General features: G+C 32.7%; 2 protein-coding genes across 3 annotated transcripts; both read left to right on the top strand.

Moving 5' to 3' along the window:
* The first annotated feature begins 1,708 nt into the window (after positions 1-1,708).
* Positions 1,709-10,782, top strand: LOC143054052 (uncharacterized). Of its 2 annotated transcripts, none has more exons than XM_076226910.1 (2): positions 1,709-1,913; positions 9,961-10,782. In XM_076226910.1, exons 1-2 carry the CDS (start codon positions 1,856-1,858, stop codon positions 10,569-10,571), a joined length of 669 nt encoding a protein of 222 aa, XP_076083025.1. In that variant the 5' UTR covers positions 1,709-1,855; the 3' UTR covers positions 10,572-10,782. The 2 variants fall into 2 exon arrangements, with proteins under 2 accessions (XP_076083025.1, XP_076083024.1); XM_076226909.1 differs by lacking the exon at positions 1,709-1,913 and adding an exon at positions 3,972-4,132.
* Positions 10,783-13,239: 2,457 nt separating this feature from the next.
* On the top strand, positions 13,240-23,780 carry LOC143054051 (glutathione S-transferase A-like). The gene is made up of 6 exons (XM_076226908.1): positions 13,240-13,468; positions 14,098-14,163; positions 16,069-16,149; positions 21,116-21,196; positions 22,593-22,661; positions 23,419-23,780. The coding sequence occupies exons 1-6, from the start codon at positions 13,307-13,309 to the stop codon at positions 23,644-23,646; spliced, it is 687 nt and encodes a 228-aa protein (XP_076083023.1). The 5' UTR covers positions 13,240-13,306; the 3' UTR covers positions 23,647-23,780.
* The last annotated feature ends 72 nt before the right edge of the window (positions 23,781-23,852 follow it).

The raw sequence follows: 23,852 nt of genomic DNA, 5'->3' as shown, positions 1-23,852 counted from the left end.
AAAAAAAAATTACTTTCAAAATTTTGCTTCAGACATTAATCACAAAAAAACTTATGCAAAAGTTTCATAAAATTCAACGAAGGGTTAACAAAGTAATTGAAGTGTAACAAACTTCCACCACAGACTGTATATGCAAACAGGAATTCATTTTATCAGTTGAATACAGGAAAATTAAAAATATAAATTCATCATTTCAAGGTCTGGATAATCTTTTGAGAATAAAAAGCTTCTGTCCAACTTTCGTAAAATTTCATTAAGGTTTGACAAAATCATTTATATTAAAATAAACCAAACTTTTACACCATATTGAACCTAAATGTTGTCGCCTCAAATGAAATCTATGTTCTCTTATATTTCTTGTTTTCGCGTCATAAATGTAGAATCGACTGAAATTCAAAGCATATATCGAATCCCAGCTGATTATGAAATGCTTTAAACGAAAGGAAAGTAAGAAATGTTTCCAGAAGATTCAGACTTCGACAGACAGAAAAATTAACACATATATGATATATGGTACCATTTGATCGAAAGAAAAATATGTCTTTTATTCGCAATTACAAGGAATTGAGGGAAGATTTAAAAGACTGATTTGCTTTAAACCAGATCTTTTTAATTTATTGAGATTAAAATTTTTTTTAACTAAAATTCGAGTGTACGCCCAGGCGTTTTGAAGTAAAAGTAGCTACGCGCCTGGGTTGATATGAGATAGGATATAGGATAAATTTTATGTCCAATATATTGTTTATTATAGGCATAATCAGTACATTGATTTTTTATTACACAACTGCAATAGACAATACACAAGAAAATAAAAATAGAAATGCGTTTGACAAGAAACATGAAATATAAATTGAGTTAATAATACATGTAGTCACATGACAAGGTATATATTTTTGATAAACAGAATATATGAAATGGGTGGGGTACTTGATGCCCTACCAAAATAAGTTTGAAGTGGTCCCCCGAGACAATTACAGTAGAAAGAATAGGGGGACGTTAACATGTTAACAACAAATGCAAAAACGCAGATAACAGTTTAGAAAGTGGTTTGAAAACAGTTAACAGTTTTAATTTATCTCAGATAACAGTTTACAACACCGGCCTTGAAAAATTGAACAAGGCCAAAACAGTGGTAAACATAAAAAGGTATTGCCCTCCCCCCTCAGAATAGAATGGTAAGCACGTTTCAATTAATTCAAGATGCTGCATGTATTATTTAATGTTACATTATATGCATTGATAGTGCAACCTATTGTATATATAGAAGCCAGCAAGTTCGCTCGCACATGAAAAAAAATAATGACAAAAAAAAAATCACACAAATTATTTTTCTTTTTTTTTTAATTACAGGGGTCAGTTATTTTTCCCATCTGAATAAAATCCTTTGCAATAGACATAATAAAGTATGTAAGTGTTATTTGCATGAGAATTTACTCGATAACTTTACTACAGTAAATATATATGCTTCTCAATCTGATATCTTTATCTTTTGTACTATATCAGATCATATGATCAATAATCACCATTGCAGAGAAAATGTCAATTGTCGTAGACAAAAATCTGGAAAGAAGATACGTTATTGTTAAAAAAAACCGTATATATTATTATATATATGTGTGTGTGTATAATGAAAATCGAAAACGAGGTCCGTAAAATCTGTAAATATTGAAAACAAAATCACGTGGAAGGGTAAAATTTAAAATTGTCATTGGCAAGCGTCTAATCGTAGTGTGTAATCAATGATTAATCAGAACTACATTTGCCATTTGACAGAAGTCAAAAACAATCGTTGCACGAAAATGATCGTCGTTCAGCTTAAATCGACGTCGAACTGGAAATTATAGTATCATCAAAAATGATGGGGAAATTGTTTTCTTGTTTTCATCGACAGAAAGACCGCCAGGAGGCTTATAGTACGTACACATTTTAGTATAATTTTTCAACTTCATTCATGATTATTGAGTTATCTTCTGCTTAGCGAAATGTGAGTCCCAGTGTTTGAATACACACTGATTATATTTGTCAGTATATTTCCCGCATTACGCTTTTTCGTGTGTAGAAAGCTTGCAAATTAAGTCATCGATGGAATCATTTGAGTTGGTACAGATTTGTCTCCGGCGCTGAGTCATTGGTTATAAGCTCATATATCTTCCACTGGGAGTGGGTACTTGATTTCTTACGTTAAATGGTCTTAAATCAGGATATAATAAAATTTGACATTCTTGTAACCTGCTTAAAATTCAAGCAGGTTACAAGTATTAAAGTAATGTGTAACTCTTCTAACATACGGTGCACACACTTTCCATATCTATAATATTATGTGGAAGGTTGAATAAAATTGCATTGCCAATGAAAGGAAAGGTCGATTAACTTAGTTACAATCAGATAATACCCCCCGTGTATTGAAGTGTATTGAAGTGAATCATTACAACCAGATACATACATTATGCCTGCATTAGCATACAGCTGGGTTTTCTTTAAAAATAAATATGAACTTTTAGACCATATTTACTCCATTTTAGTTTTATTTACAGTAAACCCAATTAATGTCTTCATTTTATTGATTTTCTCTCGCTGCTTTCTATATTGTTTGTTTGTTTGTGCATATCAGAATAATATAAACATTATTTGTATAATATCGTATCTACATAATAAGTACATGTACGAAGTTTGTTTTTGACTTAATTGTTGTTATGTATACATTATTGTGTTGTTATATTAAACCACTGTCCAAGCTAGGTTATATTAGTGGGAGGGTTTGAGCACGGTTACTTGTATATAACCAAACCCATTCTGTATGTGCCTCTTCTTCTTCTCGAACTGGAAATTATAGTATCATCAAAAATGATGGGGAAATTGTTTTCTTGTTTTCATTTTCTTCTTCTTCTTCTTCTTCTTCTTCTTCTTCTTCTTCTTCTTCTTCTTCTTCTTCTTCTTCTTCTTCTTCTTCTTCTCTCGCTAAAAAAAAAAAACATTAATATAAAAGACAGAGACCTACAAACTAAATATATATGTCTCTGATAAAGGCTCTCTCAGAGTTGGACATTTTCTTATCTTTCTCTTTGTTAGTGAAGATAATGGTTGTAACTACGTGGAATTCTTGTGGAAGAATTAACAAAAATTTACGAGACATTCTTCTTGAAAAAAAAAACATTAATATAAAAGACAGAGACCTACAAACTAAATATATATGTCTCTGATAAAGGCTCTCTCAGAGTTGGACATTTTCTTATCTTTCTCTTTGTTAGTGAAGATAATGGTTGTAACTACGTGGAATTCTTGTGGAAGAATTAACAAAAATTTACGAGACATTTTTTATAGTGTTGTTAATTAATTATTTCATTTGCATTTTAGGATCAATTCGCTGGTTCAAACAAGACCAAAATGTTTGGCGTTTTTGACGTTTAACTTTTGTAAAAAGAATAATAAATCATGGCTTATCTTATGAATCATTATGAATCACAAATAAGAAACTGAAGAAATCCTCCGGATGCGGGAGTTTCTCGCTACATTGAAGAGGACTCTTTGACCCATTGGTGGTCTTCGGCTGTTGTCTGTCTGCTTTATTGTCGTTGTCGCTTTGACACATTCCCCATTTCCATTCTCAATTTTATTGCAGACATCAACTTTTTTAATATTATTTATAAACTTGCATTTCATAGTTCTACATTCGGGAATTAATATCTATATATATATAATTTTTGTTTCGAATATATAAATAACAATAAAAATAATGGTGATGGAAATATTGTGTCGATCACTTTTTATTGGTCGAACGTTTTCGCTATGCCCTATATGATCCTATATACTTGCCAAACAATTTTTGGCATTTTTATAAATGTTTTTATATTTTTTTTCGAATTAAAATGGGTTCATTAGTATGTTTTTCGGGCTTATGCACTTTCATGCGCTTTCCTCTGTGCCCTCCATTATGTTTATCTCGTAGTAATGAAAGCGACAGATGACAATATTTATTACATATAAATGTGACAAGCGACAAGGTCGTTTTAATCAGTTGTGTTCAAGTCAGCCTGTTACTCAGCCTGCTTCAAACGTTTAATGTCGGCTCTAAAGATGAAGCTGTCCTCTGTGTTTAGATGTTTACAGGAACAGGATAATGACTTTTCATACAGTAGGTTTTTTTTAATACCATCGTCAGAATTAAGGGGCATTGTGGGTGGGACATGGGGATGACCGTAATTTTCGAGTACTTACACTTAGATTAGCAGTAATTGCATCGATTTATTTGAAAACTTATGAAAAATAATCAAAATAAATTCGCCTTCATTTTACTTCGTGAAATTTTTGGAAGATGACTCAACATAGTAAGCTACTTATTCCAAAATGTGCCACAGTATTCCGACTTTCTTATCATGTTATCCTTCTCAAAACCTTGAGTGCATGGTTATGGACACATGTGTGTCATGATAAGTGTAGAGCATTTTTTTCAAGGGTTATAATAGTATATACAGATTTTTTTACAGGATATTTGATTTTATTGATCAATCATTGTAGAGAATAACATATTCATAAATTTTCGTTTTTCGTTTGTTGTTTTTTGTTTGTTTTTCTTTTTTACACTATTCATTGTTATTCATGCCACAAAAATTAAAAGGTACTTGCGTACTTGACTAAGTGCGTATGTGGAAGATTTCTTATTTAACTTCAAATTATAATTCAGGTATAGCCCTATCCAGACTTTGATCCAGATGTTGTTATGATAATAATAACTTACAAGTTCAATGTCAACTGATAATGAAATCGGTTTTTTCAATGTTTTCATGTTAGAATAAGTTCTTTGAAAACTTGTGTTAGGAAATATGATTTTGCAATGACTCCAACAGAAGCATTAACATATAGTTCATATGTAGTATATATTACACAAGAGCGTTATCCCGAATTGGTGCATTTAATTTACAAGATATTATTGTCAATGCAAAATGATATAGTATTATACAATGTAGGGAGGGGTCTTGAAGTGATTTGGTCATATATTATTGAAAAGCATCATAATTATCGAGTATCCAATTTTGTTTTTAAATAACTATGCATATTTACCGAATTATAATTTAAAAAACAAGTTTGTGCATCCCCAATCACCACTTTCAGTTTGAAATTTGATATTAATTTGAGTGGATCGATGAGATATTGAGATGTTTAACAAATATTTTGATATACTTCTCTGGTCTACAAACTGGATGTCCTGTTCAGTGTATTCCGGGCTTAAATATCGACTAGATAATCTTGGAATATTTTATGACACATGGAATTATGAACTTGTTGTTTTCATTTTTTTTTCGTTGGTTGAAAGTTGTATTCGACGGAAGATCTCAACTTTGGTCAAGAATAACAAAACCGATACCAGACAATCTCAACCCGACATTCTTTTTAACTTATTTACCTTAATCATGTTAATAAAATCATATTCGTAACAAGGAAAGAAAGATTACAAACGATATTTATTCTCATATAACAGTGATAACAGAGAAAGAAGAAGAGAGACATAGAGTTCTGGAAAAGGCCGGGATCAATTTGCACCAATTACATTTTTAAAAAATATCAATTGCACCAATTAATCAAAATCAAAATGTAATCATTCTTGTAAAATTTTAAGGGGATTTCATCCCATACAGAAGGAGGGGAAAAACGAATTATTCTCTATGTATGTTGATAACACGATAGGTTAATTACAGAGCATGTAACATGTATGAGAAAATATTAAACATGTAACATATGACTGTAATTAACCTATCGCATATTAAACATGTATGTAACATGACTGACATATAGGTGGCATACCACCAATTAAAAGTCCCTATCTGTTCAACCAAATTTTGCAATTTTAACAGCTTTCTAAATATTTTACCTTAAGTTTAACTTCATAGAAACCAGGTATATTTGGAATCATACATGTATCAGCTTTCTACATGCTAATTTTCAACAGATGTTTAAAATCATATACAAAAGAAAAGGTCTTCCGAATAGAGGTATCACTAAAAATAATCTCTGGTTTTCTGGAAATCTTAAATTAGTATACTATGGAGTGCATTCATCCTCAATTTTGAATGCAAACTCATAAACAAGTAAATTTTAGCTCAAATTGGTCTTAATATATTACTCTTTCACCAAAAGTTTCATTTTTGCCAATTTGTTGGTTAGTTTGAGTAAACAATGGCATCAAATGCACTATTTTTTGTCCGAGTAGGCCTGCTTTCACGTTCTAAATTGGAGGGAGTAATTGGTGGTGTGACACCTATAACCTTTCATATTATCAACATACATAGAGAACAACGTAACGCGCTATTTCCTCCACCAGTATGGGATAAAATCCCATCATGGCAAACTCTAGAAGAACAAATATAACGGAGCTGAAGCAATCATTACATCAAACAATTGTATGCTTCTCAGTCGTCAATGTTTGTGTTTTAAATACTCCCACAAAGGTTAATGTCATAACAGGTTGTATACATAATTTCTGAAGTGATGGATCAGAAGGTGCGCCAAGTCCACCCGACTCGGAAAAAGAGACTTTGTTCTAAAAAAGTACCAAAAACTAGAGAGTGAACAATAAAAAAATATGTTTCTGTTCTAATGTTTAAGCATGTTAAGTACTAGCCTGTGGTTGGTGCTATGCTTTTGCGCCCTTTGGCATTTAATTTGCCCCAAAATAATCTTTCATTTGCGCCAATAATATAAGAAATAGTTTTGTTCAAGTTCAAATGAGACTTTATAGTAAGTTAACTGTGAGACCTTTTTATAATTGCATATTCCCCTGAAATCATTATATTATACTGAAGATATAGAAATTTCTGCTTGCATCAATCAATTTATTTTTAATTGCGGAAAATTTCGGAATTACAGTTATTTCGATTTCATTTGATACTATTTATATACATGTGCAAATGCTGCTATAGAAATTTAGAATTAGAGTTTTTATTTTTGCTTTACGTATTTCTTCTCAATTTTCGCAAAACTTGCAAAAAATTCTAAAGTACGAACATGAATATCGTTGGCATTAATTAGGAGGTCCATAATGCTGTTGGCGATTTCCAATCTCTGCAACATCTAATACATACGTTAAAATCCCTCGAAGACGGTTCTTCAAAATCACACGCAGCTTTTCTATCCAGTATTTTGTTAGCTTGATCATTACAGCTCACAAAATCTCGACTGGATACATTTATATGAACGTCATATAAAGAGTGTTCAAAGTCTATGTTGAACAATTTATAACAACACGTAGCTGAGTGGGGGATAGAGCAGATTGGTATCCCGAGAAAACATTGTCAACCGCGGCGAAGCCGAATAACAAAAAAACAAAAGATAAATAAGTTGGAATTTTTATACATTTGTTTTTAGATATTCACATCTATGCACTGTCCGCACTATAATAACGGAACAAAACCAATGATGGAGAAAAAAGTATGGATAATATGCAACAAACTTTGAAATATTCTTTTTGTTGGTCTTTTGCCTATAATCTACATTTATCCCACATCTCCTTTCGTGTCATATTTAACACACTACTTAAGTTTGCAAATGACCAGTACTATATTTGGATACTGTGTTCATGTTTATGTTATGTTCTCGTGTCATTGAACCATAATTTTATATATTTTATATGCATGACCTCCTGCAACTATCGGAGGATTAAAAGTTAAATGTTGTGATTATTTTATGCACACGTCATAGAGGAGGGGCATTACTTTTAACACTTGTCCGTCTATCCGTCCATCGTACCGTCCAAAATTGGTTTCTGTTCTCTAACTTTAGTTTGCCTCAAACAAATGTTAGAAGACTTGTACACAGTACTGATTACCAAAACAAATCACAGATCTAGTTTACATTTTGGTGGCGTCACTTTTAAAGTTTTTTAGTAATATAACTTTATAACATCATATGCAAGCGGGCGCATCATATGTGTCCCATGGACACATTTCCCCATTTATTTACCATTTTTTGTCTTTTGGCCGTTTTTCGTTTTTTCACATGACATTTGTCAGTATGTTTTCGGCTTATAAGTTTCAATTTCCCGTTAAAATTTCTTTTAACTTGAAATCGCAGGACAAGCCATTTACGTACCTGTTACCTTAAGCACCCCGTATAACCCCGATACAAATGAATCCGGACGTTGACGCGTTCGAAGCGATAATCAGGACAACATTCGGTATGACAACAATGTACATGTTAGTTTATTTAATATTCAATTTGATTTTTACAGTTGTTGTAAATTTTAGATATTGCATAGAACTTTTGATAAAACTGCTAGATGCAAAACGCTCAGTTAAAGTTAAAGTGCTAAAGTGATCATGAAACTTATAAGTAAGCACTATTAATATGTTTCTCATAACTCAATGATTGTTCTATGTATATTATTGTATAATGTACAATCAACATGCGACACTTTATTGAAATTAATTTAATTTTATTATTATTTATTAGTAATATATTATTATTAATAATTATATAATTGAACAAATAAATTGGCACATATATAATTTAACTACTTTATGGGAAAATGCATTTGGGTTGATAGTATCTATAATAAGTAGAGTTAGTGCAGCAAATGAGAAATAAAATAATGACACTTCCTGGTTAGGAAATTAATGATTATTGTAACACACATAATATACATAATGATTAATAAAATTTATTAACCAACTAGGTACATTATAGCCAAAAATGACTGTTTATTGAAAATTACATATTTTCTGTAATGGCCCTGTTTTTCTGTAATTGCCCTGTTGTAATGCCCAGTTTGTCTGTATTAAGCCCAGTTAGGGTTTTTAATAAAGTTAATAAAATTAAGTTGTAAAGAGTATAATACCTTTTTGTATTTTATTTTATTTAGTAGCCAGCAACCAACATTAAAGAACCATATAAAGGGATCACTGTTCATCCTGTTTTTCAACACATAACTTCTTTCAACTTAATATCTTTGATATTTGGTATATTTAAAAGCTTTATCATGGTTTTTTCAAACTAAACTGTCATTAAAAGAGCAACACATACACTTTTGTTCAGTTGGTAAATAAATGTATTAAGAAATGGGTGTTTTTATAATGGCCCTGTTATACGTCCAATGTGGTCGAGAAAGTCTGTAATGGCCCGAGGCAACGCCGAGGGCCATTACAGACATCCGAGGCCATTATTACTGACCGAGGACATATAACAGGGCCATTATAAAAACACCTATTCATTAATACTATAGTAAACGATTTCTTTTGACCTATATTATCCTTAATGTTTTTCTTTGCTGTTTGGTAGTTTGTCAAATTATAGCTGTCAAAGCAACTTTTATTATGCAAATTAACTCGTCAACCACGTCTAATTAAACAATATTTTCTTTTATGCAAACATTTTTTAAAAACGGTCGTAATTCAAGTTTAATTTTAACGTGATAAAAATATAAAGAAACGAGTGTGCCTCAAAATATAAAAATCATTGTTGCAATGTTGAAAAAAACTCCCCTATTTACACTTTCAAAGACAGTTTATTATCAGGTATCTATCAGCAATGTCTATCACGAGTTAGAAAAAATCAATGCCGATCAATTATTTTTTAGAGAGTTATGTCCCTTGGAAATAAATTGATTATACTAAACAGTGCATCATTAGCGCTCTCAAGTTTTTAATTCTTGTCAAAATTTATGGAACTTATACCAAAAGGATTATATCTGTAGATATTTTGAAAATAAGTGCTGATCAAATATTATTAACGAGTTATGGCCCTTGAGAATTATAAATTATATCGGAAATTACATTGAATTTGTTTTAGTTGTTTAGTAAACCATTCATTTCCCTACACATTAATGAACTATTTTAATGATTGTTTTGTTATTGCCCTTCAGTCTTGTCAAGTACATGAAACATTTAAGACGCAAGGGTGGGGGGATAGGAACTCTGCTGTTTCTTTTTATTTCTTTGTCCATCGCTAATATTTTATCGTTTTCTGTTTCAGAACGACGCCGTAGACGATCGAGTTTGGGACTAATGCTACGAGGGGACCGTAATCGGTGTCTACAAGATATGCTACCTATGGCAACACAACTTCCAGACGGTCGACAAGCGTACATCGACTATATGACACATGACCAAATGACAGAAACATACAATCTTATACAGACATGCGCACAAGAAGGACAAGGGTTCGCAGTTGATGAATATCCTACAGAAGATGAGTTCAGAGAAGACATAAAAGGAGGGGATAGTTTTGCAATAATATGTGACACAACCGGTGAAATGATAGCAGGTTTTATCTTAGCCATTAGCAAATTTTACCGTGGATCGGCAGGAGCTGTAGACCCATTTCTTGTGGTCCGCAGTTCTGAACGGAAAAGGGGAATTGGTGAATTTATCATGAACAGAGTTATTGAGTTTTCCAAGTATTTAAACTATCAAGGAATTTATGTGGACACATTTAGTAACAATGCTGCCTTAATTCGTATTTTGGACAAAGTTGGAGGATTCACCAAAGTTGGATATCTTCCATTAGGAGGATTAATGAAAAATGGTTATGCTGTGTCTTCCATAGTTTACTACAAGGAAATCTCTAATAGTAAAGTTAGCTGATAACAAAACAACACACAGTATTGACAGTGGCAACGATGAATTGAAAGAAAAAATCTAAGAAGAACTTGACTTTAGAAATTATTATAGTGCCTTAAAGTTTATTCTTTGATCGTAAAGTATCATGTCACCACAAATCATTTTTATCCCCACCCCATAAGATTATCGTTTCAATATGTACTACCATAAATCACTTCACGGTGCAGAAAATTCATTAGATATTTTGATATCATTTGACAAATGGTTGATCAGGGTTATAATGTTTGTAATTCGGTTATATGAGTAAATGTTTTGAACTCTTTTCTTCTGAAGACTGTTCAAAGCAAATGGGACCAAATTTCAAAATATAAAAGTTATGCCGCCTGGAAATGCAGAATATGTCAAAGAGACAACAACCCGACCAAGTAGCAGGTAACAGCCGAAGGCCAGCAATGTGTCTTCAACGCAGCGAGAAAATTCTGCACACAGAGGTGGGCATCAGCTGCTCCCTTGATAAAGATGTGTACTATTGTTCGGTGAAAATTGACGTCATGTAGAAAAAAAACACACAGCATGTACGCACAGTAAAAATCAGCTTAGAAGAGGACTGGGTGCAATGTCATAACAAGTAACAAAAGAAACTATACAAAATGACAATGGTACATACATTAATAATGGACTATACTATATATGTAGAGCTAACAGTTACCGACATGCCAGCTCCGGACCTCAATTAAACTTATTGAAAGATTATGTCTTCTTCGTGTGAAGATCAAGCACAATCCCTCCCGTTAAGGGTTTATTACCATACCATCATAACATCATAAAAATATATGAGAAGAACATAACCTGTATCATATTTTCCTAGGATTTATAGTCAATGTCCGTTTAAAAACGATACTTACCATTTCATATCAGCATATGAAAAAGTCTTTCTAAAACACTATTGTCTTGAGTATAAGAAAAGTGTAAAAAAAACATTGTTACATTGAGGAAATTTTGAAAATATGAAACTGTAGTGTAATTTTGTTGACGACATCTGTTGCAAAATATGCCAGTCGGTTTTTCTATAACAATTCAATAAACGTTTTTCTATATTACTTTTGAAGTATCTTTTTTATGGAAAAGGGAGGGAGTTTATTTTGCAAATGGTACTTCAACCTTGATGATTCCAAAGCACGAAGAACTTTTTTGGAAATAAACCAATTTCATATTAAATGTAAGAAAACATAGCTTGTACTAAGTACATTTTAAAATTATATTAGTTCAGGTATTATATTATTTATCTCGTATGGTTCAAAGGTATTAAAAGGAATAAAGCAACATCTGAAACTTTTGAAAACTTAAGCTAGATGAAAATAAGATGTGATATGATTACCAATGAAACAACTCGCCATCAGATACGATACCACACTGTAAGCTATAAACGGCATCGAAAGGACAAATGAAAAACAATTCAAACGAAAAAACTAAACAGCCTGATTAATGTACAAAAAAAGAAAAAACAAAACAGTACACAGAAACAAACAACTACCACTGCGTTAGATACTCATGACTTGAGACCAGGAGTAAACCCTACTTCACTGAGTGTCTGTCTCAAGTCATGAGTATCGGTTTACTCCTGGTTTGCCCACTTTTAATTCTCAGGGCTTTCCCTTGAAATTGAAGTAGAAGGCTCAATTAAAATTATAGGCGGCTGTAACATGCGTTCGGCGAAGCCGGACGCCCACCAAGCTGTAATCTTGGTGCCTTCCGGTAGGGGGTCTGGGACCGCTCAATGCCTCTGGCATAAATAGAGCAAATTTCTGCATTCTCGCAATCTCCTGGCACATAATTTCATCTTTCAAAAGACCATTTTTTATGTATGAAATTAAAGAAAGAAAAAAAAATCTCAAAGAAATTTGTTATACTTTTTTTTATTTTTATTACCTTATGCTTAACATTCATTTACTTTTAAAGGAGTTTTATTTATATAATAATCCGGTTTGTTAGAAATCTTGATCGATTTATTTTGCATAACTGATCATAACTACGTGCATAATTTTATCGATTAGCATTTGTTGTTCAGTTAGTTGATAGTGTAAACATGGGTAACTACCGCGTTATCGGTTCTTCAAAAATAAACCAAGGAAAGTAATAAACAAGCATACTTTAATATAGGGGGTATTTATACTCATGAGTTACTTTTTTCATCTGTTTTTCTCTTTAAACAACCCGTCTTCAACCAGTTTTGTAACGACATTAAGATTGGTTTCATTTTTTTAATTTTTTTGATTTGAATTGGGAACACTTATTTTAAAATCTGCAATCGCTGCTGCAGATTGGACACACTGTATGAGGTGTGCCGGTAGATAATTTGAAACTCGAAACTCGCATATTGATAATGTAAAATACAAATTAAAAAAAATGACACTTCTAAAGTTTGGTCGTCGTTTCAAAAGTGAGGCATTTGCCTCATTTGACTCCATTACGCTACGGCCATGTAATACAGTAACCTGTGTCCAGAAGATTCTGCAGGATTGGAAACATGATACCGAAGTTAAAACAAAATGTATTTTCTGCAATATTTAAATTAACATTTTAATATCCAGTCAGAAGCTTTCAACTTGATATCCAGTCAGAACCTTTCAAAATAAATCGAGTCACGACGACGAAAAAGGGACGAGTAGTTACCGCGGGTCGAAACTACTCGCAAGGGGCATTTTTCAGGACATCATTGCTTGACTGTTACACCTGTGTCGGTACCTGTACACTATACAATGTATGAAAGGTTGTTATTCTGGGGCTCTGGTAGTATTCCTTGTTGGAAACCAATGCTTGTGCTGGCAGAAAAAGGCATCGACTATGAATCAAAACAAATCAGTTTCAGTGAGAAAGGACACAAAGGACCAGAAGTAACGGCCCTCAACCCCCGTGGACAGGTATACACTGTAGTATATATACATGTGCAGAAATTTGTTAGGCAGGTAACAACTTCGAGGTAACAACCACCTGAATGAAGGATATCCTTTAAACGAGGGGTTTATTTTCCTGTTGTAGAAAAGAAAAAAACAAAAACAACATTTTTAATTTAAAAGGGGAACAATATATACTTTTCGAAAAGAGGACTGGAGTATTCTTATTTTCAAACACACTTTACACTTACTGGTGTCATGATTTCCTACAGTAGGCACACTATTTTGAACAAAATGTTACGATGATACTGTGACTATAACACTAACTAGATATTAGTCTGATAGATTGCTCTGATGTCAAACTACTGTATTGCCAGACAAGGTGGGGCCCCAAGTGGCAAAACAGCCTTTGGACATTAGAGCAATAGTCCTAATTTGGTATCATATAAAAAGAAGTATAATTGACAATGAGACAACTCTTCGAAAGTGACCAAATATGAGTATTCACATTGACTTTACATGCATGTAGCATGCACTTTTTATAAACAAAAGTATCTAGTATCCAAAAGTGTACAAAATGTAAATGTTTTTATGATAACAGCCATAATGAGCTGAAGTGGCATAATCCAGCCAATAATTAATGATGTTTTTTCTAGGTGCCAACATTTAAGGATGGAGAAACAGTTATCTGTGAATCTAATGCTATCTGCTTTTGGCTTGAGGTAATTATAAACAGTAAATGTTTAAATTCATGTGCTAATTGTTCATACTTTATGTGATGGACATTACAGCTCCTCTATTCATAGCACATTATTCCTTTGGAGAATAACATTCTAATGTGTTCTCATCATTTTTTGCCTTATCTTTGATGCAAATTTTACATTGTCATGACTGTTTAACACTGAATGTAATTGTTTGGACTGGAGAATACAGACTCCTTATGGAGTTTGAAACAAATGTTTTTAGTCGGATGTTCCTGAGTAATACAAATTTTAAGTCATATTTTACACAATATTTATATGCCTAAGATATCCACATGCTACTTTTTCTAAATCCATTTTACTGAATTTTGCCTAAATAAACCTTAACGATCATTAGCTCACCTGGCCCAAAGGGCCAAGTGAGCTTTTCCCATCACTTGGGGTCTGGCGTCCATCGTTATCGTCCGTCGTCGTCGTCGTCGTTATCTTTTACAAAAATCTTCTCCTCTGAAACTACTGGGCCAAATTAAACCAAACTTGGCCACAATCATCATTGGGGTATCTAGTTTTAAAAATATGTGGCGTGACCCCGCCAACCAAGCAATATGGCTGCCATGGCTAAAAATAGAATATATGGGTAAAATGCAGTTTTTGGCTTATAACTCAAAAACCAAAGCATTTAGAGCAAATCTGACAGGGGTAAGATTGTTTATAAGGTAAAGATCTCTCTGCCCTGAAATTTTCAGATGAATCGGACAACCGGTTGTTGGGTTGCTGTCCCTGAATTGGTAATTTTTAAGGAAATTTTGCTGTTTTTGGTAATTATCTTGAATATTATTACAGATAGAGATAAACTGTAAATAGCAATAATGTTCAGTAAAGTAAGCTCTACAAATAAGTAAATATGACTAAACTGGTCAGATGAACCCTTAAGGAGTTATTGCCCTTTATAGTCAATTTTGACCAATTTTTCGTAAATTTTTGTAATCTTTTACAAAAATCTTCTCCTCTGAAACTACTTGGCCAAACTTAACCAAACTTAGCCACAACTATTATTAGGGTATCTAGTTTTAAAAATGTGTGGCGTGACCCCACCAACCAACCAAGATAGCTGCCATGGCTAAAAATAGAACATAGGGGTGAAATGCAGTTTTTGGCTTATATCTCTGAAACCAAAGCATTTAGAGCAAATCTGACATGGTTAAAATTAATTATCAGGTGAAGATCTATCTGCCCTGAAATTTTCAGACAAATCGGACAACCTGTTGTTGGATTGCTGCCCCCAAATATGTAATTTTAAGGAAATTTTGCAGATCTTGGTTATTATTTTGATTATTATTATAGATAGAGATAAACTGTAAACAGCAATAATGTTCAGCAAAATAAGATCTACAAATAAATCAACATGACCAAAATTGTCAATTGACCCCTTAAGGAGTTAATTGCTCTTTATAGTCAATTGTAAACAATTTTCATAAAATTTTGTTAATTTTTGTAAATTTTTAGGAAATATTTTCCTCTGTAATTAAGTTCATTATAGATAGAGATAATTGTAGCAACAAGAATGTTTAGTAAAGAAAGATCTACCAACACATCACCATCACCAAAACACAATTTTGTTATGAATTTATCTGTGTCCATTGTTAATATGCACATAGACCAAGGTGAGCGACACAGGCTCTTGAGAGCCTCTAGTTTTTGTTCTTCCAACTATTTCTATATGGAAAAGGGTATATACATGAAATTTGATACGGCATTCTGATGTCTCATCTGATTTGTATGTTGAAAGAAAAAAATAAAAAAGGGAATACTATGTCTAAAAGAATACTATGTCTAAAATTATAAATAACAGAATTTGAAAAAATAACTAAGAAATCCCTTCTTATGTTACCAGAAATGAATTGAAATATGTGTTTTTATTTGCAGTCTATGTATTCAAAGCAGGGAACTGAACTGATACCATCTGATCCTAAAGAGAAAGCTAAAGTTCTGCAAAAGGCTTTTGAAGTAGGTTTATGTTGTTAACTTGAAGTAGGTTTATGTTGTTAACTTGAAGCAGGTTTATGTTGTTAACTTGAAGTAGATTTATGTTGTTAACCTGAAGTAGGTTTATGTTGTTAACTTGAAGTAAGTGTTTGTTGTTAACTTCTATTTCATTTTTTCTCTGTTAGATTGTAGAGATTTATCTCATTGACAATCACACCACATCATCTTCTTTTTATATCATATACAACACTCAAGATAGAGATGAGAATCAAACAGATTTATAGGTTTTTGTCTCACTTGACACAGTCAAAAAGCGAGACATAGGCATGCTGTTTCTAGCGTCAGCGACAATGAGGAAGACGGCTGCGTCTACAATGTATTATTTTGTGATGAGGTCTAGTTTATGGTGAACCACTAGTGGTAGGTCAAAGATATTTGGTATGCAGTTGTATTAGTATTGTCACATCTCATTACCATGGGGATTATTTGGCCCCACCCCCTCAGTTATGGTCTATTGACTTTGAAATTTTTCTTAGTTTTCATGTATTAGTGTGTGATTAGGTCAGTTTATGGGGAACCACTAGTGGTAAGTTAATGATAATTGGTATGCAGTTGTATAAGCATTGGCATATCTCATGTCCAGGGGATTATTTGGGCCCTGCCCCCTTAGTCATGGTCAATTGACTGAAACTTTTGCTTTGTTTTTATGTATTAGTTTGTGATTAGGTCAGTTTATGGGATACCACTAGTGGTAGGTCAATGATATTTGGTATGCAGTTGTATTAGCATTGGCACATCTCATTACCGTGGAGATAATTTGACTCCGACCCTTCAGTTATGGTTAATTGACTGAAACTTTGCTTAGTTTACACGTATTAGTTTGTGTAAAGGTTTGTTTAAAAGGAACTACTTGTGATAAGTCAATGGTATTTGTATGTGTTGTATTAGCATTAGCACATCTCAATTCCATGGTGAATTTTTAGCCATGTTCCTTCAGTCAGGGTTCATTGACTTTGAATATTTGCAAATCTTACATGTTAAAGTGTTGCTATTTTAATTTTCAACATTTGAATTATCGCAGATATTTTGCAATGCATTAAGGAAAGATGTCCTGGATAAAACATGGTAGATCATTATGTATATATTTAAAAATAAAATTGTGCATTGCATATAAAGAACATTGCTATAGACAGGATAGGGGGGGTGGCCGTGGAAAAAGATATAGAAAAAACTTATGAAATTTAAAATCAGATATTTATGGAGTGGTGTTTTTTGACAAATCCCTGAAGTGATGAATTGAGAAATGGTAATTACATTTAAAGAATCAAGACAGTATATTTATGATGTAAAAAGTACATTACATTTTGTCTAAGAAAAGATAATCAATGGCAATCACTACACATTTCTGTGAAACAAAGTATCAGAATTAATAAAGGAAATGCATATAAAACTGATGAAGTCTGGAACTCTTTGCTACCAATTCTCTTTTTCATTGTTTGACAATAAAATAACAAAAGACAATAAACACATGACATTGAGACTTTAGAATCTCAAGGAATTAAAGTGGTAGATAAATATGGTCAGCCGGATGACTCAAAGTCAGCAAAAGGTGCTTAACCAGATTGCAAGTGTTTGTAAGCTAAGGAACGAATTATTTGAGTGTCTAGGGGATCTGTTGCCAGGCAAACATAGCAAACATATTGTTCCACAACAACAAAACCCGCTTTTTAGCTCACCTGGCCCGAAGGCTTCTCAGCACTTGGTGTCCGTCGTCGTCGTTAACTTTTTACATTTTGAACTTCTTCTAGAGAACCAGGCCATTCATTAGGAGGCGGTACCCGGTACTTTTACCCTCCTATGCTATTGACAAGTACCGCCTAAATGTAGGAATTTTTATATAAGATATTCATGGAATAAATTGAAAAGTACCACCGAGAAACGTAGAAAGTACCAGTCAACATGAAAGATAATGAAACCCCTGAGAGAACCACTGAATGGAATGAAACCAAACATGGCATGAATGTTCTTTATGAGGTGCTGACCAAGTGCTGTTACTTTGTAGCCGATCCATCATCCAAGATGGCCGCCAGCGGGGGACTTAGTTTAACATAGGACCCTATGGGAAATGCATACAAATGACTTCTTTTAGAGAACCACTGAATGGAATGAAACCAACCATGGCATGAATGTTCCTTATAAGGTGCTGACCAAGTGTTGTTACTTTGTAGCCGATCCATCATCCAAGATGGCCGCCAGTGGGGGACTAAGTTTAACATAGGACACTATGGGAAATGCATACAAATGACTTCTTTTAGAGAACCACTGAATGGAATGAAATCAAACATGGCATGAATGTTCTTTATGAGGTGCTGACCAAGTGTTGTTACTTTGTTGCCGATCCATCATCCAAGATGGCCGCCAGCAGGGGACTTAGTTTAACATAGGACCCTATGGGAAATGCAAACAAATGACTTCTTTTAGAGAACCACTGAATGGAATGAAACCAAACGTGGCATGAATGTTCCTTATGAGGTGCTGACCAAGTGTTGTTACTTTGTAGCCGATCCATCATCCAAGATGGCCGCCAGCGGGGGACTTAGTTTAACATAGGACCCTATGGGAAATGCATATAAATGACTTCTTTTAGAGAACCACTGAATGGAATGAAACCAAACATGGCATGAATGTTCCTTATGAAGTGCTGACCAAGTGTTGTTACTTTGTAGCCGATCCATCATCCAAAATGGCCGCCAGCAGGGGACTTAGTTTAACATAGGACCCTATAGGGAAATGCATACAAATGTCTTCTTTTAGAGAACCACTGAATGGAATGAAACCAAACATGGCATGAATGTTTATAATGAGATACTGACCAAGTGTTGTTGCTTTGTCGCCAGATGGCCGCCAGTGGGGGACTTACTTTAACATAGGACCCTATAGGAAATGCATACAAAAGTCTTCTTCTAAAGAACCACTGAATTGAATGAAATCAAACATAGCATGAATGTTCCTTTCCTTATGAGGTGCTGGCCAAGTGTTGTTACTTTTAGCCAAATTTTATATTGTTTTATATGATTTCAAAAACCCAAGTAGAATCAGGTGAGCGATACAGGCTCTTGAGAGCATCTAGTTTGTGATAGAGTCCAAATTGTCTGCCTTCCATCCAAGTCAAACCACCTAACAATCTTCAAAACTTATTTCATTTTGCTCCTGTCCTGAATATGCATGAAACATTTGCAAATAGACAGTACGTACCAACAAAAATCAATTGATGATGATTTTGATAAAAATGGTTGACAAAAAAATGTAAAAATAGATAAATACCATGTGCTATTATTAAGCAGAAAATATTCCTAAAATAACATATGATGAGGTTACATGTATATAATATATGGGTCATTTTCAAAAAATGTTGAATTTTGAAATTGAAAAATTTATTAAAAGTTACTTATTCAAACAACCCTCTACATAAGCAAATCAAAACAAACAGTACTTTAAGAACAACATATTAAAAGATGCAATCTTAATGATGTCATACAAGAACATCTTGAAACATTTTTTGATCGGTGGTACAATATTTTGTCTATCCTGTTACCATTTTCAAAAGAAATTTTGGGTTATTAAGAAAAGGTTTAGATAAAATGTTAAGCTTGTTTTACGTTACCAATTAGATGGTTTTCAAGAGAATAAACTTCTATATATATTCATTCTTTAAAATAATAGATTATTTGCCAATTTTCTAGGTTGTACTGAAAAATGGCTCTAAAAATTGGTTTTCAAAGGTTGTAAAAATTACCACCAGTAATGCAAGGCCAATTTATATTGTTCGGCCTTTTCCACCCTTTCAAATAAACCCAACATCAAGTAAATCTCTTATAAGTTAATTTACTTTCCTCTTTATTTCGTTGGTAACAGGAACGTACGTTTCTGATATATCACTATATAAAAGTCTATCCTGTTACCTTTTTGTCTATCCTGTTACCAATATCAGTATTGCTCCTACAAATGCTTAATTGGGAATATTAAGACGTTATAACCTTAAGATGAGTTCAGACAATGAAATATTTCATTCGTTTTCCACCTACATGTTAAGATAAAAAAAATAACGACGTTTTTGTCTATAATTGTCTATCCTGTTACTGTAACCATAGCAACCATAGTAACAGGATAGACATAACAGGATAGACAAATTTCTTCTTTTTTTATTGCTGTTGTGAAAAAACTACTCCCTTTGGTGAAGTGATTATAGTTTTCGATTGTGAATTTGGTTTCCAACATGTTATTGCACTTTTTACAACCATTCTGTTAGTGTAATTAATCAAAATGGTTGGTAACGGCATAGACATGAAAAAAAGTACGCTCTATTTTTTTCACTAAATGTCTTGAAATTTCTTTTCTCTACACTGTCGTTCAAGAAACGAGGCGTTTTAAATGTAAAGATTACTTTGCATTTTTGAAATCAACACTGACTGATTCAATATTCATGGGGAGAATAATTTAACGACTGATTTAAGTAGTGGTAACAGGATAGACATGAACCTCCTGTACGCTGATTGAATTTAGTTTGTAGATAATCTGTTACATACAATGATAAAGAAGCTACGATTTTTCGTTAGAATCATAATTAACGTTCTTAGAAAGTCCCTTTAGCAGATATCAAGGCGATCAGAAAATCGGAAAAAAATCATTTGAAATGTGTTTTTCTGACAATGTACGCACACAAATACCCCCAAAATCGGCCTTAAATGCAGTTTAATCTTATCAAAATAGATGTAAGTTGGGTCTATTATTAATGTTCTGAATCACAAATCCGACAAGCTTTCATTTAAACCATTACCAATGAAATTTCCATTAGAAATAAAAAAATTTAGCATGGGTGTACTGAAAATTCGACATTTTTTGAAAATGACCCATTTATGTCACATTTAGGTTAGTCTATATGGTACCCATGTTTTACATAACTTTAAAAAATTATTGTTATTTTTAGTCGGCAGAGAATATGCAAACGAAAGCAATGCAAGGAGTTTTGTATTACTATTGGAGAACAAAAGAAGAAGACAGGAAAGAGGTGAGGCTAACTTTTAAAAAAAAACAAGTACAAATAAACACTTTATATTCTGCAATTTTTCACATGAATACAGAATCTTGCATTAATTCATGTAAACTGTCTGCGAAAAATCATAATAGGATATTGTAACACTGATAGATTTCACTTATTTTTAAGTTTATCATTATTTGACCCAGTTTTGATACACTGGAAATTATCTGTCCTTCAGTTCTTACAAAATTTAAATAGAATTAATTAAAAACCAATTGAAGGTCATTCCACTTACACAAATTCCTATTTGATAAGAGAAGTTGATGAACAATAATAGATTTGCTTAAGTTTCATTGGTTGCAGATTTCACACTAATTCTGAAAATAAATAGATTTAGGTGCTTTGTTCTTGATATTAAATGGAGATAATTTGAAATTAATTAAAAAATTATGAGGTTTGTCTATACTTTTGCTTGAAATAAGGAGATAATTTGCTAGTTCTGGGTTACAACAAACAAATGGAAGTTATTAGCGACCTTGACTGGCTATAACAGCACTTGCACGGTCGGCCCTGGCTTGGGCCTTTTTGGGCATTTAATCGTTAAATTTTACTATGTGGTAACTTTTTGTTTAAAATGATAGATTACTATATATTGAATCCAAAAATATATGATTTCTAGGTATTTGTTAGTGCAAACAAATAGCTACTTTAATTTTATATATTTTCACTACCTGTTAAAAGACCAAGTACCTCAGGTAAAAGAAGTCAAGGTTCCTAACATTGACCTTTTGTAAGAAAACAGTGGTTAATCAGTTATAATAAATTTAATGTCTTTTTATGCCCCACCTACGATAGTAGAGGGGCATTATGTTTTCTGGTCTGTATGTCCGTCCATCTGTTCGTCCGTCCGTCTGTGCGTTTGTTCGTCCCGCTTCAGGTTAAAGTTTTTGGTCAAGGTAGTTTTTGATGAAGCTGAAGTCCAATCAACTTGAAACTTAGTACACTTCTTGTTTATGATATGATCTTACTAATTTTAAAGCCAAATTAGACTTTTGACCCCAATTTCATGGTCCACTGAACATAGAAAATGAAAGTGGTAGTTTCAGGTTAAAGTATTTGGTCAAGGTAGTTTTTGATGAAGTTGAAGTCCAATCAACTTTAAACTTAGTACACATGTTCCCTATGGTATAATCTTTCTAATTTTAATGCCAAATTAGATTTTTTACCAAATTTCACAGTCCATTGAACATGGAAAATGATAGTGCGAGTGGGGCATCCGTGTACTTTAGACACATTCTTGTTTATTTATTTTTTTTATATGCAAGAAGTTGTTCGGCGAAGATTTTGTATGAAATGTAAATGCAAATTATTATTATATAAAATTCTGTAGAAATGAATATTTATTGAACATTTTGTTCACTTCTAGGAAACCATAAAAGAAAATTTAGACAATTGTAGAAATGAACTAACAGTTTGGGACAAATATCTAGGAGAGGTAAGTTTATAGCTAAATTAAATTGTATTGTTTTCATTCAAGCTGGTCATTTCATGATGTCATCATATAAAGGAAATTTCAGTGTTTCCAGCTCCAAATGTACCCTCATTGTTTCCAATGAGATAAATTGGCCCATCCCCTTCATTGACTTTAAAAGTTTTGTTCTCCTTCAGTTATGATTTGTTGACTTTAAATGTTTGCATAGTTAACATGTAAAAGAATTGACATTTTTAATTTATCATTTGCATTTTACTATCAAAAGCCAAGACCTCTATAGGTCAAGGTTTATAAAAGTTTAACTACAAAAATTACCTTATTACCTAAGTATTTCTCTTACCACTACTACATCTAATTTCAAGAACACTGGCGGATCCAGAAATTTTCATATGTGGGGGCCCACTGACTGCCTAAGAGGGGGCCCGCTCCGTTCATGCTTCAGTGATTTCCTATATAGTCAACCAAATTTTTCACAGAACCTATTCAAGGTCACTGCTTTCCACTGTTATTTCCTTAACTTTATTTATATAATTTTGTTATTTGTATCATGATGATGAAAATTAATTTTAGAGTTTTTGAAATTATATATTTTTGAGTGTTATAATCACATAAAAATCAAGTTTTTCCACTTTTTGTCTGACTGCTTATAAATGTGTTCAAATGTATATAAAAAAAATATTGGTTAACTAACTGATAAAGGTTTCTTTATGGTTTGATAAAAGATTTCATTAGCAATAATACAATATATTTGTTTTTTTAGTGTGGACATGACTTTGTTGCTGGTAAACAATTTACCTTAGCTGATGTCTTCTTCTTTCCTTTCTTGGCTTGGGCTTGGAGAATGTCTCTTGATTTCAACAAATTTCCCAACATAAAGAAATATTTTGAAAGTGTGAGGGAGAGACCAAGTGTAAAGGCTACATGGCCACCTCATTGGAATGAAGGAGAGGCACAACCAGAGAAAATGGCATACTTGAAGTCTTTATAGACATATTATTGGCTTTACAGTAGTCTGGGACTATCAAAGTTATGATGCATAATAAATGTAAGATTTGACAATCAAAAGTTCATAATAACTTGAAATAATACGATATATATATATAGTAAAATAGAAACTATGTATTGAAGTGTTTGTATATTTATAATAATTTTTTTTTTGTATGATAATTATAAAAGGATTTTGCTTCATCAAAC

This window comes from Mytilus galloprovincialis, chromosome 12 (assembly GCF_965363235.1).
Source record: "Mytilus galloprovincialis chromosome 12, xbMytGall1.hap1.1, whole genome shotgun sequence".
Classification (NCBI taxonomy): Eukaryota; Metazoa; Mollusca; class Bivalvia; order Mytilida; family Mytilidae; genus Mytilus; species Mytilus galloprovincialis.
The sequence above is the reverse complement of the archived record's forward strand: the minus strand, read 5'-3'. Positions and strand labels throughout refer to the sequence as shown.